The sequence below is a fragment of the Pelophylax lessonae genome, assembly GCF_965119305.1.
Source record: "Pelophylax lessonae genome assembly, chromosome: 2".
Lineage (NCBI taxonomy): Eukaryota > Metazoa > Chordata > Amphibia > Anura > Ranidae > Pelophylax > Pelophylax lessonae.
In genome coordinates this window covers 553,108,272-553,126,296 of record NC_138769.1, presented here as the reverse complement: position 1 = coordinate 553,126,296, position 18,025 = coordinate 553,108,272, and the positions used below count along the sequence as shown (strand labels likewise).

Genomic DNA, 18,025 nt, shown 5'->3' with positions numbered 1-18,025 from the left:
ATGGCTTACTCTGTTGAAAAGATCAACAAAGCCAGGATAAAGGGGAACAAGGAGGTAGCAAGGTTTTTTCCTGAAATGGGCACCTGGCAATACATCATTGAGAGATGGAGGATGAAACTTGGCAATATCTGAGAAGAAATGGTGTGCATCTGAATGGCATCGGCATCGATTTGTGGCAGGAGGAGTATTCAGCAGACCTTCCGGGTTTGGGGGGGCAACACATGAATAAGGTGTCACGCTCGTGTGCTGTGGTAGGGGGTCTATTGGGTCTTTGAATGCAGTGCTGGTTAATTGTGGAAAATTGTGGGTTGGGCCATCTGAGGTATGGGTGTCTCTTCCTAACAATAGGGTGGTAACATCAGGGTATTAATTAGGTTGTATCTGGTAGTACGTAAGTAGTTAATTGTTTCTGAGCTGGTGTAGTTGCAGCTGGGGGGCCTTGATTGGGTAGCAGATACAACTGGTTAATCGGGAGTATATAGGCCTTCAAAGACCTTAGACCAGGCATAAGCTGTGGTTGGTTTATTTGGTATGCATTGACTGTATTATATGCATTAAACTTGTTTTGTTGTGAATGTTGTATTTAATGGTTTGTAATAAAAAGGCTGCAATGGCCATTCGACTCCAAATAAAATGTGTTTATTATGTATTCGGTCTGACCAGACCATCGAGGTTGAGCAACCCTCCCCACCCCCCACACACACCTGTACTCAATCAGTGTCCACCATCAAGTGTATATAGGAGGAGTCCCCTGTAGTGCATTTGCACATCTTTCCCAGCAAGGAGTGTTGTCTCCAAGGGTTAGAAAGGCTGGATTCATCTCTTTTTCATGGATAGTGTAGGACCCACTGATAATGGGGTACTTTGACGCAGTAGTGGGCTTGAGCACGATATGGCCATATGGTGGGACCAAACCCCCATTTTTATTTATGGATTGTCTTCAGATTTGGCAGTAATTTCTTTTGCATTTGCGCGCTATTCTTTTTTAATATACATGTCTTTTGGTTCATAGCTGCAGCAGTTTTAGAAACACATGGGTATGCTCCCCCAAATTTTTTGCCTGTTTATTATGTATTCGGTCTGACCAGACCATTGAGGTTGAGCAACCCTCCCCACCCCCCACACACACCTGTACTCAATCAGTGTCCACCATCAAGTGTATATAGGAGGAGTCCCCTGTAGTGCATTTGCACATCTTTCCCAGCAAGGAGTGTTGTCTCCAAGGGTTAGAAAGGCTGGATTCATCTCTTTTTCATGGATAGTGTAGGACCCACTGATAATGGGGTACTTTGACGCAGTAGTGGGCTTGAGCACGATATGGCCATATGGTGGGACCAAACCCCCATTTTTATTTATGGATTGTCTTCAGATTTGGTAGTAATTTCTTTTGCATTTGCGCGCTATTCTTTTTTAAAATAAAATGTGTCGTCTGGTCATTTTGGAAGGGGGGATGGGTCAAGCGTTTAATGTTTTATAGATAACTGGAGTCTCGGCATTCTGCAGGTCCCTCAGTCATGCTTTGGTTACAGATGTTCCAGCTAAACGGGCACTAATGATTTGTCCTCTTTGGAGTCACCCATTTTACTGACCACTTGTACTAAATCTAGCCATATACCTTTGGATTTCTGTAGTCAGCACCTGGGCTAAATGGGAGATACCAGTTAATTCCCCCCACTCACACTAAACAGCATGGATGAGAAAACCTTTACTGCTGGTTAGTATTTAGAGCAGCTGGTGGGACCCGCAGCTACTGAATACTTGAACAATGACTGATTGTGTACAGTCAGTGGTCGGCTGACAGTTTTCCACCCAGCTTCTCTGAAAAATCTATTTTTGTTGAGCCAGGCTGGTACAGACAATCTAGTCGCCCCCCCCCCCCCCCCCCACAGCTCGACTCAGCAGGATCCATCTGAAATCCAAGCAATCTGTGGCCAGCCTAAACTCTGCTGAACATGTGTAAGGAAGGCCATAGATTACTCGATTTTCTTTCCTTCCACCACAGGTGGAAAGAACGAAAATCGCTCAATACCTCCCGCTATTGTATTCTGCCAGCCGGCAGAATACAATGATTACTACTAGCTGCTATAGCCACTGGCATTAGTCTTATGTACAAAAATCCAACAGGTTGTTCCGAAGTCGATTAATAGATCAACTTGGGTACAATCAGCCTGCCCATACATGGATTGAAATTCCGCAGTTCCCTGCTGAGCCGGCTAAATTTTGATGCATGTATGGCCACCTTAATACACTGGTATGCATCATAAAGTACAGACAAAGTAAAACAAAAGATAATCACAGATTTATTTTTTTCATCTAGTTTAGCCTACTCATTATAATTTAGGCCTGATAATACTGGTAATCTCATTCTTTTTTTCACCCCTCTATGCTTGATCTCTGCACTCTATAAGCTATGTTGTAAGATACATACCCTATATTGTCGTTATGTTGGACGAGAAGACATAGATGAGAGAGTTTGTGGTGGAGGAACTTGACTGGCACGCACAGGGTCCTGACCCTTAACCCGATAGAACACCTTTGGGATGAATTAGAGCAGAGACTGCGAGACAGACCTTTTCATCCACATCATGCCTGACCTCACAAATGCGCTTCTGGAAAAATTATCAAACATTCCCATGGACGCACTCCTAAACCTTGTGGACAGTCTTCCCAGAAGAGTTGAAGCTGGTAAAGCTGCAAAGGGTGGGCCAACTCAATATTGAACCCTATGGACTAAGACTGGTATGCCATTAAAGTTCATGTGCGTGTAAAGGCAGGCATCCCAATACTTTTGACGATATAATGTACTTCTGACTACTGCACTATACACTATGTATTACATTACATTACCCTGACAATCTGTGCTATATATTACAGCAGTGGAAAAAAGTTTTGAGAATTACAGAAATATTAATTTTCACAAAGTCTGCTCTTTCAGTGTTTTTAGATCTTTTTGTCAGATGTTACTATGGTATGCTAAAGAATAATTACAAGCATTACAAGCATTTCATGAGTGTCAAAGACTTTTATTGACATTTACATTAAGTGGATGCAAAGAGTCAATACTGTATTTGCAGTGTTGACCCTTCTTTTTCAAGACCTCTGAAAAATTGCCCTGGCATGCTGTCAATCAACTTCTGGGCCACATCCTGACTGATGGCAGCCCATTCTTGCATAATCAATACGTGGAGTTTGGCAGAATTTGTGGGGTTTTATTTGTTCATCCGCCTCTTGAGGATTGACCACAAGTTCTCAATGGGATTAAGGTCCTGGAAGTTATTATGACCATGGAGCCAACATTTTGATGTTTTGTTCTCCAAGCCACTTAGGCCTTATATACGCTGCTGCTGATAAACAAACATTTAGGAGCAGTTGGGTGTATTTTTTCAGCAGCCCCTGAGCTCTCCTCTATGTTATCTTATCTGTCCATGTTCACTGAGACTTTAAAGTCATTTAGAGGCAGTTGAGTTTAGTGGGATTTTTTTTTTAAAGCAAAAAAATGCGTTCAAACTGAAGATTATTGGCATTTGAAATGCCAAATGCTTGTAACAGCATGCAAACATGTCTAAACGCGTTTTAACATTTCTTTTATAGGTGTTTACAACTGGAAACATTTCTGACCATTTTACAATGTAAAGACGCTTCTAAACGCAAATGCCGCTAAATGCGCATAAATGCATCAAGCAAACGTGGAAAAACTGACATTTTTAACCGTAGGTCACTAGCTGTCAAGTTCCAGTGTTCAGGAGAGGTTTTCAAACGTCCTGTGTACATGAAGCCTAACCTATCACTTTTGCCTTGTGGCAAGGTGCTCCATCATGCTGGAAAAGGAATTGTTCCATCACCAAACTGTTCTTGGATGGTTGGGAGAAGTTGCTCTCGGAGGATGTTTTTGTACCATTCTTTATTCATGGCTGTGTTCTTAGGCAAAATTGTGAGCCCACTACCTTGGCTGAGAAGCAACCCTGCACATGAATGGTCTCAGGATGCTTTACTGTCGGCATAACAGGACTGATGGTAGCGCTCACCTTTTCTTCTCCGGACAAGGTTTTTTCCGGATGCCCCAAACAATCGGAAAGGAGATTCATCAGAGAAAATGACTTTACCCCAGTCCTCAGCAGTCCAATCCCTGTACCTTTTGCAGATATCAGTCTCTCCCTTTTGTTTCTTCTGGAGAGAAGTGGCTTCTTTGCTGCCCTTCTTAACACCAGGCCATCCTCCAAAAGCCTTATCCTCACTGTGCGCGCAAATGCACTCACACCTGCCTGCTGCCATTCCTGAGCAAGCTCTGAAACGGTGGTTCCCCGATCCCGCAGCTGAATCAACTGTAGAAGACGATCGGGGTGCTTGCTTGACTTTCTTGGGTGCCCTGAAACCTTCTTCACAAATGCAGTGGAATTTTTTTTTTTGGAATTAAGTTAATTTTAATGGCAAAGAGAGATTTTGCAATTTTTTGCAATTCATCTGATTTTTACTCTTCATAACATTGTGGAGTATATGCAAATCGCCATCATAGACACTGAGGCAGCAGACTTTGTGAAAATTAATATTTGTGTCATTCTCAAAACTTTTGGCCACGGTTGTACATATTCCTGAAAAGACTGTTCATTATCTCAACAGCTATTGACTGTTAAATAGCCCCATGATTTTAATGAAATACTTCCTTAACCACTTCCATACTGGGCCTATTCCGGCACTCCTCACCTACATGTAAAAATCATCATTTTTTTGCTAGAAAATTATTTAGAACCCCCAAACATTATATAAATTTTTTAGAAGAAACCCTAGGGAATAAAATGGTGGTTGTTGCAACTTTTTTATGTCACACAGTATTTGCGCAGAAATTTTTCATGAATTAAAAAAAACAAAACACTAAAGTTAGCCCATTTTTTGTATAATGTGAAAGATGATGTTATGGCGAGAAAATAGATACCTAGCATGTCATGCTTTAAAATTGCGCACACTTGTGGAATGGCGCCAAAGTTCGGTACTTAAAATAGGCAACCTTAACATTCAGCGATACCTCACATGTGTGGTTTGAACGCCGTTTTCATATGTGGGTATGAAGTACGTATGCGTTCGCTTTTGCATGCATTCTTTTTCATTAGCTATTTTTATTTTTTTTTATATATTTTACACTTTCCTTTTTAAATGTTCTTTCATCACTTTTATTCTTATTACAAGGAATGTAAACATCCCTTGTAATAAGAATATGGCAAGACAAGTCCTCTTTATGGAGAGATGTGGGGTCTATACCAGCGAGCTGGTAGAAGCCCTGGAGGGCACGCGGGAGGACATCCCTTCCCCCCGCCTGTAAGAACGATCAAGTGGCTGAACTGCCGCTATGATTGTTCTTACGGTGCAGGGAATCGCTGGCTGAAAAAGATGATATCTAAATGATGCCCGCAGCTGCAGGCATAATTCAGATATCTCCACTCGAAGTCCAGGAAGTTATATGACGGCCTTGGGCTGGAAGTGGTTAAAGCCTAAAGGCCCGTACACACTTGACGAAAATCGGACGAAATATCCTCCGATTTTTCTCTCTCTTGCTCAGCGTTCATAACCGTTTTTAGTTGACAGTGCATAAATGTTCACAAAATTTCTCGTCCGATTTTTTTTTTTTTTTGGACATTTGTTCCTAGACTTCTGGGTTGTCAGCAACTTCAGATCATGCGCGGTCTTTCGTATCCTATTTTTCACGGACGTACTGCATACACATTAAACGAAAATTGGTCGTCTGGGGACGGACGATAAAAATTTTGGTGTTTGTCCCTCTGTTTTTTTTCGTTGAAAATGTCGGCATCGGCTGCTGAGAGTTGTGTACACACTAGCCGAAAATAGTACGATTTTACCTCGGACAGGAATTTTCGGTAGATTTTCTACTAGTGTATACCCCACTTAACTCTGGGCAGAACAAAAGATATCCTTTGCAGTGGGAGCCCACACTGTAAGAGTTAACAGCTCATTTTGTTTTACTTACCTGATCCTCTGCTCCCGCTGCAAACGGCACTCCCCCACAGTCTGCATTGAACTGTTCCTCTGCATCCCCACATCCAGAACAGGGCTATAGACCCCGCTTTGCTCTTGATGATATCAGGACCCTACACTGCTAGAGCGTGGGGGTGCAGAAGCTGCAGGGACTGGTCTAGCTGTGGGTATGAGCAGAGGATCAAATATTTATACTTCCTTTTATTGTTCCCCTAGACAAAATTACCAATTAACCCTTGCAGTGCGGGAACAGCCCCACTGCAAGAGATAATCTTTTTATTCACCTGGAGTTGGGCTTTAAGACATTTCTATATTCTATCATCTACATACAGAATAGCATATGTAATGTACGATTTCATCTTTTAAAGACGTTTTTTCTGTCCGGAGGTTTTTTGTGCATCAGTAAGACTCTTGCATGCGTCATAGTGAAAACAGAGAGTAGGCTCAAGAACTGTGTGCAGTTAAAGCGGAACTAAAGTCCACAAAAACTCGCCTCCCCAGCAACAGGCTGACCTATACCCTAAACTGTGCATGCACTGGCTTTAATTTTCAAATCTCAATGGACTCAGGAAAAAGTTACTTTTTTTTTTAAACTAAAGATTCTTATCCTGGTGAGTTAGCTTTGTGAGTTGGACCTATTATCTAACTATGTACCACCCCCCCTTCCTCTGACAAAATAAGTAGTGACTTACCTGGTCATTGGGCTATTGATCATGGGGTGTCGTGTACTTTGAATCCAAGGATAGTCACTTTCTGGTTTTGCCTTGGGGTCCTGTGGCAGCCACCATCCATACTGCTGGGCTGTAGTCAGTGGGATCCGCTGAGTTTGCTTAGGAGCTAAGTGCAAAAACACAGTCATTGATTTTATGATTTTACAGATAACTCTGTAAACATAACTATTTCACTTGGCTTTTTATCACACAAAACAATGACATTTCTTTTGACCAATAGTTGTTATTCTTGGGTGAACTATAAAACTCCTTGGAATGAAAAATTAGGCAAGGCTCTCACTGTCTCTCCTGCTGACCTCTACCCATTACAGAATATAGTAGTGATGTAAAGTTCAGCATGAACCTGGAGAACTATGGGCCAACTAGGAGATCCACATTCCCCAAAGTGTCAACTTTTCAGCATCAGCGTTTGATGGCTTGGGAAGCAGGAAAGGTGAGTATTTTTAGGAGTTCTTTTACTAGTATGGCTTCATTTAAAATATTGATTGATAGTGAGTGGGTCCATTCAATGAACACCAGTCATACGAGAAATATTGAAGCGTCCAATGCGGGCATTGGGAATTGCTATTTAGCTGGGACACCTGCCTTTACATGCACATAGAAACATAGAATGTGTCGGCAGATAAGAACCATTTGGCCCATCTAGTCTGCCCAATATATCTGAATCCTATGAATAGTCCCTGGCCCTATCTTATATGAAGGATAGCCTTATGCCTATCCCATGCATGCTTAAACTCCTTCACTGTATTTGCAGCTACCACTTCTGCAGGAAGGTTATTCCATGCATCCACTACTCTCTCAGTAAAGTAATACTTCCTCATATTACTTTTAAACCTTTGCCCCTCTAATTTAAAACTGTGTCCTCTTGTGGTAGTTTTTCTTCTTTTAAATATGCTCTCCTCCTTTACCTAGTTGATTCCCTTTATGTATTTAAAAGTTTCTATCATATCCCCTCTGTCTCTTCTTTCTTCCAAGCTATACATGTTAAGGTCCTTTAACCTTTCCTGGTAAGTTTTTTCCTGCAATCCATGTACTAGTTTAGTAGCTCTTCTCTGAACTCTCTCTAGAGTATCTATATCCTTCTGGAGATATGGCCTCCAGTACTGCGCACAATACTCCAAGTGAGGTCTCACCAGTGTTCTGTACAGCGGCATAAGCACTTCTCTCTTTCTACTGCTTATACCTCTCCCTATACATCCAAGCATTCTGCTGGCATTTCGTGCTGCTCTATTACATTGTCCTTCCACCTTTAAGTCTTCTGAAATAATTACTCCTAAATCCCTTTCCTCAGATACTGAGGTCAGGACTGTGTCAAATATTCTATATTCTGCCCTTGGGTTTTTACGCCCCAGGTGCATTATCTTGCACTTATCCACATTAAATTTCAGTTGCCAGAGTTCTGACCATTCTTCTAGTTTTCCTAAATCCTTTTCCATTTGGCGTTTCCCTCCAGGAACATCAACCCTGTTACATATCTTTGTGTCATCAGCAAAAAGACAAACCTTACCATCGAGGCCTTTTGCAATATCACTTATGAAGATATTAAACAAAATTGGTCCCAGTACAGATCCCTGAGGTACCCCACTGGTAACATGACCTTGTTCTGAATGTTCTCCATTGACTACAACCCTCTTTAATGAATATAAACCAAATCATTTGGTTGAGGGCAGATTATGGTGTGGGGTTGTTTTTCCAGGGTTTGGTCTTGGCCCCTTAGTTCCAGTGAAGGGAGTTCTTAAGGCGTCAGCGTACCAAGACATTTTGGATGATTTCAGGCCCGGTTCACATTTCTGCGAGTGCGCCGATCGCATGTAATTCGGAGCGCACTGCTCCTTCATTACATGCGATCGGAGGTGTGGATGCGAATTCAGCCATACACTTTGTATGGCTGAATTCCAACTGTATCCGCACCAAACACGCACAGGACCCTTTTTTCCAGCCGCATCAGGATCGGATCACACAGTGGTTCACACTTGTGCGATCCGATCCTGTGCGAACTGTCAGATCGCAGTGCGATATGCGATCAAACTAGGGGTGTCGTTAACATTTCATTGACACCCCCTGCGTATCGCATATGGCAGTGTGAACTTCCAGATGTGCGTTTCCGATGCAGGAACAGGCTGCGAATTCGCAGCCTTCCCGCATCGCCCAAGTGTGACCCGGCACTCAGGCTCCCAACATTGTGATAACAGTTTGGGGATTGCCCCTTCCTGTTCCATAAACAAAAAAAAAACAAAGCAAGGTCCATAAAGACATGGATGAGCGAGTTTGGGGTGGAGGAACTTGACTGGCCTGCACAGAGTCCTGTGCAATAGAACACCTTTGGTATGAAATAGAGCAAAAACTGCGGGCCAGGCCTTTTCGTCCAACATCTGTGCCTGACCTCACAAATGTGCTTCTGAAGAATGGTCAAACATTCCCATAGACACACTCCTAAACCTTGTGAACAGCCTTCCCAGAAAGTGTGGAAGCTGTTATAGCTGCAAAGGGTGAGTCAACTTAATATTGAACCCTCTTGATTAAGAGCTGTCTTGTATCCTGTGAACTGTGCCTGCCTTATCTCAAGGTGATTGATCAGCACCCCAGTTCCTATTAATGTACCAATAGGTTTCACAGCTTAGGAACCCCTATACCCATCTGGAATATGGTACCATTGTTCCCAGTCCAACTCTTTCAAGGTCTATTAAACTTATTATTGTAATAAAATCTGCTGTTTGTTGTTCTTTTATAACATAGTAAAATACTTACTCCATATGTCTTGGTGACGTCTAACCATCTCCTGATATTTCCCATAACTGACATATGAACACTGGGGAGCAAGGGCAGGAAGTTTTGTTGTATTCTTTCCACTTATTCCTGAAAAGGGAAAATAGGAAGTTGGACCAATGGATTATGTGTCATTATGAGATAAAATGTTCAGGCAAAACACGATTAACCAACAACAAAATGGGGTACCACTCTAAATAAATGACACCACAGTACATATGAAGATTCACGGTCATTAGCACTCCAAATTAATTAATCTCACATGTTTATTGTGAAGACTGCATTGCATGATGCATAGGAAACCAATACTTTGGGGCCTCACATGGTTCCTTTTCCAAGGCAAAATAGTAGATTGTCACTATGTCTAATGTGACACTGTCTTGACAATAAACATGTGAAACGCATTCATTTGGAGTGCTGGTGACTCATCTTAAAGTGTGGTTCTGGATGCCACCTTTCACTTTGAGCACCCATCATTAAAAGGTTGAGTACTGTAAACAGTGCAGCGTCTATGTAATCTTTATGACACCACAATGAACAAAGTGTAGCGTTGTAGTGCTCATGTCACTACCACAGTATGTATGTCCATACTTATAGCTATTTAGGATGCTGCCAGATGCTGTATTGGCCGAATTTACCACCCCAGCTCCGTCCTGCCACTTATTAAATACATCGGTCCAAAATTCTCATCACATGAATCTAAGAACACACATTTGCTGTAATGTTATTAAGATTTCCTTGTTTCCCAAAGCCAATCCCTGGTCTGTAACCAGGGCCACTGATAAGGCAGTATAACAGATGTTCTATCGAATAATGCCTCCCGTCAAAAAATACATCCGACGAACTGCGCATGTGCAGTACGTAAGGTCACTCCAGCTGCTATCCCAATCAGCTGGCGTGATGATGACACTGCGCAAACAAAGCATATTGTATACAGCACAGTGTGTTAAACATCACACAGAGTGTTTACATCAGGTATTCCCATCAGATTGCCCTTTTACATCAGAGTGCCCCTTTACATCAGTGTTCCCATCAGAGTGCTCCTTTACATCAGAGTCCCCATCAGAGTGCCCCTTTACATCAGGTGTCCCCATCAGAGTGCTCCTTTACACCAGAGTCTCCATCAGAGTGCCCCTTTACATCCAGTGTCCCCCATCAGAGTGCTCCTTTACATCAGAGTCCCCATCAAAGTGCTCCTTTACATCAGGTATCCCCCATCAGAGTGCCCCTTTACATCAGAGTCCCCATCAGAATGCTCCTTTACATCAGAGTCCCCATCAGAGTGCCCCTTTACATCTGGTGTCCCCATCAGAGTGCTCCTTTACATCAGTGTCCCCATCAGAGTGCCCCTTTACATCAGAGTCCCATCAGAGTGCCCCCTTACATCAGAGTGCCCCCTTACACCAAAGTCCCCATCAGAGTGCCCCTTTACATCAATGTCCAGATATACTTCTATTTGTCCCCCTCAGAGCTGTGTACACGTACTGTACTCACGACAATATTCCCACAATTTCACTATAAGAATAATTTGCCCAATAACAATAGTTTTCGGTCGTGCGCATGCGCAGAGAGCGCACAGAGTGAGGCAGAATCTTACATTTAGATTCTACACCCTCCGCGCTCTCCGTGGTTTGCCTCTTGTCAGGTAATGCCTCAGAGAAACTGCGCATGCGCAGTGTCATTGTCATGCCGGCTTATTGGGATATCAGCTGGAATGACGTTACGTACTGCGCATGCGCAGTTCGTCGGATGTATTTTTCAACGGGAGGCATTATTCGATAAAACAGTCCTGAAAGTCCCCCTCCCCTCTGATCAGCAGTGTTATCTCTTACAAGGAGGAAAGATCCAGGTAAGAAGTTATCTGCCTGCTCCTCCCCGAGTCCTGAGCTCTTCTCTGCCGACCTCCAAACCATGCTCTGGGCTCACTGTAACCTGCCGTGGCTGCATGTTGTAGTGCTTCTGCTGGAAGGGGGTGAGTGGGGAGGAGGCACAGCAGCTTGACAATGTTGCTGCTAGCTATGAGTCAGTGGCATTAGCATTATGGGCAGGATCTTAAGGTATGACATTTTGCAACAAATTAAAAAGAAATATATAGTAAAGCAGTATGCATACTAAACAAAAGGTTGGCTTTAAACTGCTGCAATGCAGGAGAGTGCGCATTATGCACTGCCATTAATTCTTGATGGCACCAAACGCACATGCCTTAAATTGCACCACAACGAATGCTGATGTTACTAAAAAATAAATAAAATATTTAAAATAAAAAATTGAAATAAAAGTAAAAAAGTTACTAAAAATAGTGTATTGGTGTGTTGGCAAGCTCATTTACAAAAAGCACATTAGCTCTCAAAATGCTGTGCATGTGTTAATGCACCACCACACCATTCATTGTGTGAATCCGGCTGTAGCAATAACACACAAATTTCTTTTGCACACATCTTTGCTTTTTTGCTTGATGCGTTTCTCAACAAAATCAATGGAAATGCATCAAAATGCATATGTTAATACATGAATCAAGGTGCCCATCAATGCATCATGACGTGTTATGACACACATTGACATTCAATAAAATGCAAAATGGGTTTTAATGTGTTTCTACTGATTTTAATGCAAAATCCATTACAGGGAAAAACACATAGGTATGAATCCAGCCTAGAAGCACTTGGGTCGCTGTGCATTTTTTTTTTTTTTTTTTTTTAACGTTACTGTGCATTTTTTTACCCATAATTAGCTGAAATTATTATTTCCTTAGCACATATTGTAGCACTGTAGTGCTTTGTGCTGTGTTTAAGGATCTTGAAAGTGCATGCACATTTTTGTGCCTTTAGGGCAGCCCAATCATTTCCATGTGGTGCCCTACATGTGTCCCCCACAGAAAAGAAGTATATCTTCTTTTAAAATCGCATTACACTACAACACATAGCAATGAGTTACCATGCGTTTTAGTGTTGTTTAGAGCATGTGCATTGGCTAGTGCATTTGGGGTGCCAATAAGATTAATGGCACCTACTCAAACCAGCCAGAACATAGTGCTTTTCATGCGTTGCGTGACTGTGTTCACACTTCTGCAGAAGTACAGGAGCAGGGGCTTTTGTGCATGTTTAGGTACAGCCAACTTATTTCCATTTGCTGACAAACCATGCGACAATTACACAATAGAAGTTCAGGCACCTTTTTTTTTTTTAATCGCATCACACTACAATGCATGGCAATAATTTACCATGCGTTCTGATGTAATTTAGTGCATGTGTGTTGTTGGGTGCATTTGGAGTGCCATTAAGAAAGAATGGCACTGCCAGGACATGGGAAGTTTCTATGCACTGTATTGCACATGTTACTGCATCACATAAGTGTGAACTAATGCGACACTAAATGCAGTGTGTTCCATTACCGCCCAGTGCAATGGTGTGATCTTGGACTTCACTTTGTTATTGCTTTGTGCTGAGCAATGTTGCCCAGTATGGTTGTGGTGTGAATGGGCTCTAAGGCTCAGCTGGCTAACGAATGGCAGCGCTGCAATGCTCTGTGTAAAAAGAACATGCACGCTTTTTGGTGTGAGAAACAATCCACCCAAATAATGCAACGCATGATAACGTGCAGAACGCATACTGACACACGGGTGAGATTTACTAAAACTGGTGCACACAGAATCTGGTGTAGGTGAGCATAGACCCCCAATCAGCTTTTGTTTTATTGTCAAAGCTTAACCCCTTGGCGCAGGTCACATGCAAATATGCGTCCTCTCAGCGGCTGGGCCTTGGAGCCGATCAACCGCATATTTGTGTGAATTAGTGTAAATACAGCTGTGCTGAGAGCGCCCAGTTACTGGCAGCCAATGGAAAGCTCCCAATCACTACTTGCATTCGGGAGTTTTCTGACTATGTGACCGCCGTGGCAGCCAATCACGCCGGTCACATGATCTTAACCACTTGCCAACTGCCCACAGTAATATTACTGCGGCAGTGCGGCTCCCCTGGGTCCAGTGATGTAGCTCTACGTGACTGGAGGGGAAGGGGCTTCGGTGACGCGCGCGCGCTCCGGCTTTGTTTAGACACACCGGGAGGCGGGTCGGGGGAGGAGAGGCGGCGATTGCTGCCTTCCTCCCCCAATCGTCCGGTAACGAAGAGAAGACCCGCTTGCTAATGTAAACAAAGCAGGCGGATCTTCTGTGAGACAGTCAGGGACAGATCTGAAGTTTCCTGTAAGCTGAAACTGCGATCTGTCTGTGTCTGCCCTACACATACACACACGCACACACACTTAGTAAGCATATAGGCATACATTAACCCATTTGATCACCCCCAGGGTTAACCCCTTCCCTGCCAGTGTCATAATTACAGTAACAGTGCATATTTTTAGCACTGATTACTGTAGTAATGTCACTGGTCCCCCCCAAAAGTGTCTGCCGCAATGTTGCACTCCCGTTAACCACTTAAGCCCCGGAAGATTTTCTGACCAGGGCCAGAGCCTTCCTGACCAGGGCCTATTTTGCAATTCAGCACTGCGTAACTTTAACGGACAATTGCGCGGTTGTGCGACACTGTACCAAAACAAATTTGGCGTCCTTTTTTTTCCCACAAACAGAGCTTTCTTTTGGTGTTATTTGATCACCTGTGCGATTTTTTTTTTTTTTTTGATCATGCGCTATAAACAAAAAAAGCATCAATTTTGCAAAAATAACAATGTTTCACATTTTTTTTTTATATGAAATTCCCCAAATAAAGTAAAAATCTAAATTTTTAAACATTTTAGGCCAATTTTTTTTACCATATGTTTGGTAAAAAAAAAATCGCAAAAAGTGTATTTTGATTGGTTTGCGCAAAAGTTATTGCGTTTACTAACTAAGGGAAAGATTTTTTGTCATTCTTGTCTTGTTTTTTAACGCGTAATGGCGGCTATCTGCGATTTTTTTTTTTTTTGCGTTACTGCGACATTGTGGCAGACAGATCGGACCCTTGACTGACATTTTTGACACTTTTGGGGTTACCAGTGACATTACTACAGTAATCAGTGCTATACATATGCACTGTAAAAATGACACTGGCAGTGAAGGAGTTAACTGTATTGTAGAGGGAGGGGTTAAGTGTGTCCTAGGGGCGTGTTTCTAACTGTGATTGGCTGTGGCTATGTGTGTAAGAACAATGATCAACAGTCCTACATAGTAGAACCGTTTGATCATCATTCTTACACAGGGAGAACTGACAGGCGGCTTTGTTTACACTAGCCGCCTGCCTTTCTCCCTCTGTCACGGACGATCGCCAGTGCCCGGCGGACCCGCGTGGGGGGGGGGTCCGTGACGGCGCGCGCTCGCTCCCAAAACCCTTACAGGCTAGCGACGTAGTACTACGTCGCTCTGCCTGTGAGGGGCTGACTGCCGACGTAAATAGTCGTGCGGCAGTCGGCAAGTGGTTAAAAATCGCAGATCACCGCCATTACTAGTTAAAAACAATAAAAATGACAAATCTTCCCGTAGTTAGTAGACGCGATAACTTTTGCGCAAACCATTCAAAATACGCTTATTGCAAATTTTTTTAACCAAAAATATGTAGCAGAAAACAAATTGGCCTAAAATTTTAAATTTTGATTTTTAAATTTTTTTTTTGGGAATGTCATAGCAGAATGTGAAAAATATATATATATTTTTTTCAGAATTGTCGCTATTTTTTTTGCTTTATACCGCATAAAATAAAATAAAAAAAGGTGATCAAATACCACCAAAATAAAGCTCTGCTTGTGGGGGGAAAAGGACGTAAATTTTGATTGGGTACAGTATTGCATGACCGTGCAATTGTCAGTTAAAGTCACGCAGTGCCAAGTTGAAAAAAGTGGCCAGGTCAGAAAGGGGGCAAATCCTTCAGGAGCTAAAGTGGTTAAACCCTGCCCCACCTCCGGGCATTGCAAACCTCTTAAAGGGCCAGGAGGCGCCAGCGCCAAGAGGTTAACTGAGCAAGCTGAAGTTAGAAGCTGATTGGTTACTATGCACAGTTGCACCAGTTTTAGTAAATCTCCCTCATAGTGCAGAGGATCTGACCAAGAACACGGCCTGGAAGTGAAATGCTTTGCACGGCCCTGGCTTCACACAATACACTGGCCCTAGTGATCAGTATGGCTGGCTCCCACCTGCAGTGATAAGCAGTCTTTGTAGTGTGTGCCCCCACCCACTTATCTCACCCGAGTCCTCCTGAATTCGGGCGGCCAGCAGAGGAGACTGATACCCGAGATTAGTCAGCCCGAAGAAAGCCATGACCGCTCCAGAAAGCGTCCACTGTCACCATGGAGACCAGAGGAAGTTCCTGCGCGGCGGTTGAATGAACAGTAACCATGGAAACTGAATCTCACTGCTGCTGCTACACCGAGCGTACACCGGCAGCTGGTCGGGGCGCTGTATCTTCTCAGTTCTCCTAACGGCATCGATATTCTCATGAGAAGCGCTAACACCTCGTTATGAACCTGGCTCTGTGTAACCATTACAGTGCCGATCTTTTCAAACCATTATAATGAAGGAGGCTCCATAGAGAGTAAATACAAATAATCATCCAGCTCTGTGTACTAGGAATCTGTAACCTGTCACTAACAATAGGAAGTCTTGTTGCTGGGCTCACAATGCAGGGAACTGAGAAGATGGTGGCCCCAGGGCTACCAGGAGAGGTTACTGACCCCATAGGTCCTCCATGCTAGGATGCTTAGATGTAGCATGATGGTATTCTATTCAACCTTTCAGGAAAGGTCACGTTACCGAAATAGGCGTGCACATCACTTACAGTATCTCACAAAAGTGAGCACACCCCTCACATTTTTGTAAATATTTTATTAAATCTTTTCATGTGACAACACTGAAGAAATGACATTTTGCTACAATGTATAGTGAGTGTACAGCTTGTATAACAGTGTCAATTTGCTGATCCCTCAAAATAATTCAACATGCAGCCATTAATGTGTATTAAAGCAGTTGTATCCCCTGTGTAAAAAAAAAAAAAAAAAAAACCCTGTAGGACAATGGCATAATGTGCTAGTATGCATCACATACTAGCACATTATGAAATACTTGCCTTAGAACAAAGCCCCCACACGGTCGTCTGGACACCGCTGAGGGAGCTGACATGTTCCCTCCGCGTCTCTTCCAGGTTTAGTGGCTCCGGCGCTGTGAGTGGCCAGAGCCACAATGATGTCACTCCCGCACATGCGCGCGGAATTTCGCTTTCTGCCAGGGAGCCTGCAAGAAGATCTGAAGGTCCAGCAAGATACGCCGGACCTTCAGAGCGCATGCGCCACTGGTGTCAGCGGCTGCATGCAGGGTGAATATCTCCTAAACCGTGCAGGGCATGGTACAGGAGATGTCAGAGGCTGCAGGCATGGTACAGGAGGACATGTCAGAGGCGGTGGGTATGGTACAGAAGATGCAGGGGCTGCGGACATGGTACAGGAGATGCAGGGTCGTCGGGCATGGTACAGGAGATGCAGGGTCGTCGGGCATGGTACAGGAGATGCAGGGTCGTCGGGCATGATGCAGGAGATGCAGGGGTGTCGGGCATGGTGCAGGAGATGCAGGGGCGTCCGACATGGTGCAGGAGATGCAGGGGCGTCGGGCATGGTGCAGGAGATGCAGGGGTGTTGGGCATGGTACAGGAGAGGGAGAGGCTGTGGCCTTGTACAAGAGAGGGAGAGGCTGCGGACATGGTGCAGGAGATGCAGGGACTGCGGGCATGGTGCAGAAGATGCAGGGGCTGTGGAAATAGTACAAGAGGGGGAGAGGCTGCGGGCATAGTACAAGAGATGCAGAGTCTGCTGACATGATGCAAGGGCTGCTGGCATGGTACAGGAGTTGTAGAGGCTGCGGGCATGGTACAGGAGAGGGAGAGGTGGTAAGCGGGGTCCCCCAAGGCTCAGTCCTGGGACCAACCTTGTTCAATTTATTCATAAACAGCATGAGGACGGGATCAGTAGTTTATCAGTTTTTGCAGATGACACAAAATTGGGCAGGGCAATAGCTGCACAGCATGAAGCAGATATCCTACAGAATGACCTGGACAAAATAACGGAGTGGGCAACGACATGGCAAATGAGGTTTAATGTGGAGAAGTGTAAGGTTTTGCACTTGGGGACTAAAAACATAAAAACACAATACACTTTAGGGGGGGAACCCTTGGGGGGAATCAAAAATGGAGAAAGATCTGGGAGTCTTGGTAGAGGATAGACTAGGCAATAGCATGCAATGTCAAGCGGCAGCTGCCAAACCCAGCAGAATATTAGCATGCATAAAGAAAGGGATGTATTCCAGAGATAAGACTATAATCCTTCCACTTTATAAAACTCTGGTACGACCGCATCTGGAGTATTCTGTCCAGTTCTGGTCGCCAGTCCTCAGGAGGGATGTGTTGGAGTTGGAGAGAGTCCAGAGAAGGGCAACTAAACTAATTGGGGGATTGGAGGACTCTAATTATGTAGAGCGTCTGCAATCGCTTGATTTATTCTCCCTGTAGAAGAGACGCCTTAGAGGGGACATGATTGCAATTTATAAATATCTCAATGGTGATCTCGGCCTA

At 43.7% G+C, this 18,025-nt stretch overlaps 1 protein-coding gene across 1 annotated transcript in view; it reads right to left on the bottom strand.

Moving 5' to 3' along the window:
* The window catches only part of SPMIP11 (sperm microtubule inner protein 11), a gene marked incomplete at its 5' end in the record, with an annotated part of 49,772 nt that extends 34,015 nt beyond the window's left edge, over positions 1-15,757 (bottom strand). Inside the window, 4 exon segments of the mRNA XM_082247243.1 lie at positions 6,678-6,822; positions 9,465-9,572; positions 15,654-15,739; positions 15,741-15,757. Of these exon segments, the coding sequence (XP_082103369.1) occupies positions 6,678-6,822; positions 9,465-9,572; positions 15,654-15,739; positions 15,741-15,757 (356 nt within the window).
* Positions 15,758-18,025: the final 2,268 nt, after the last annotated feature.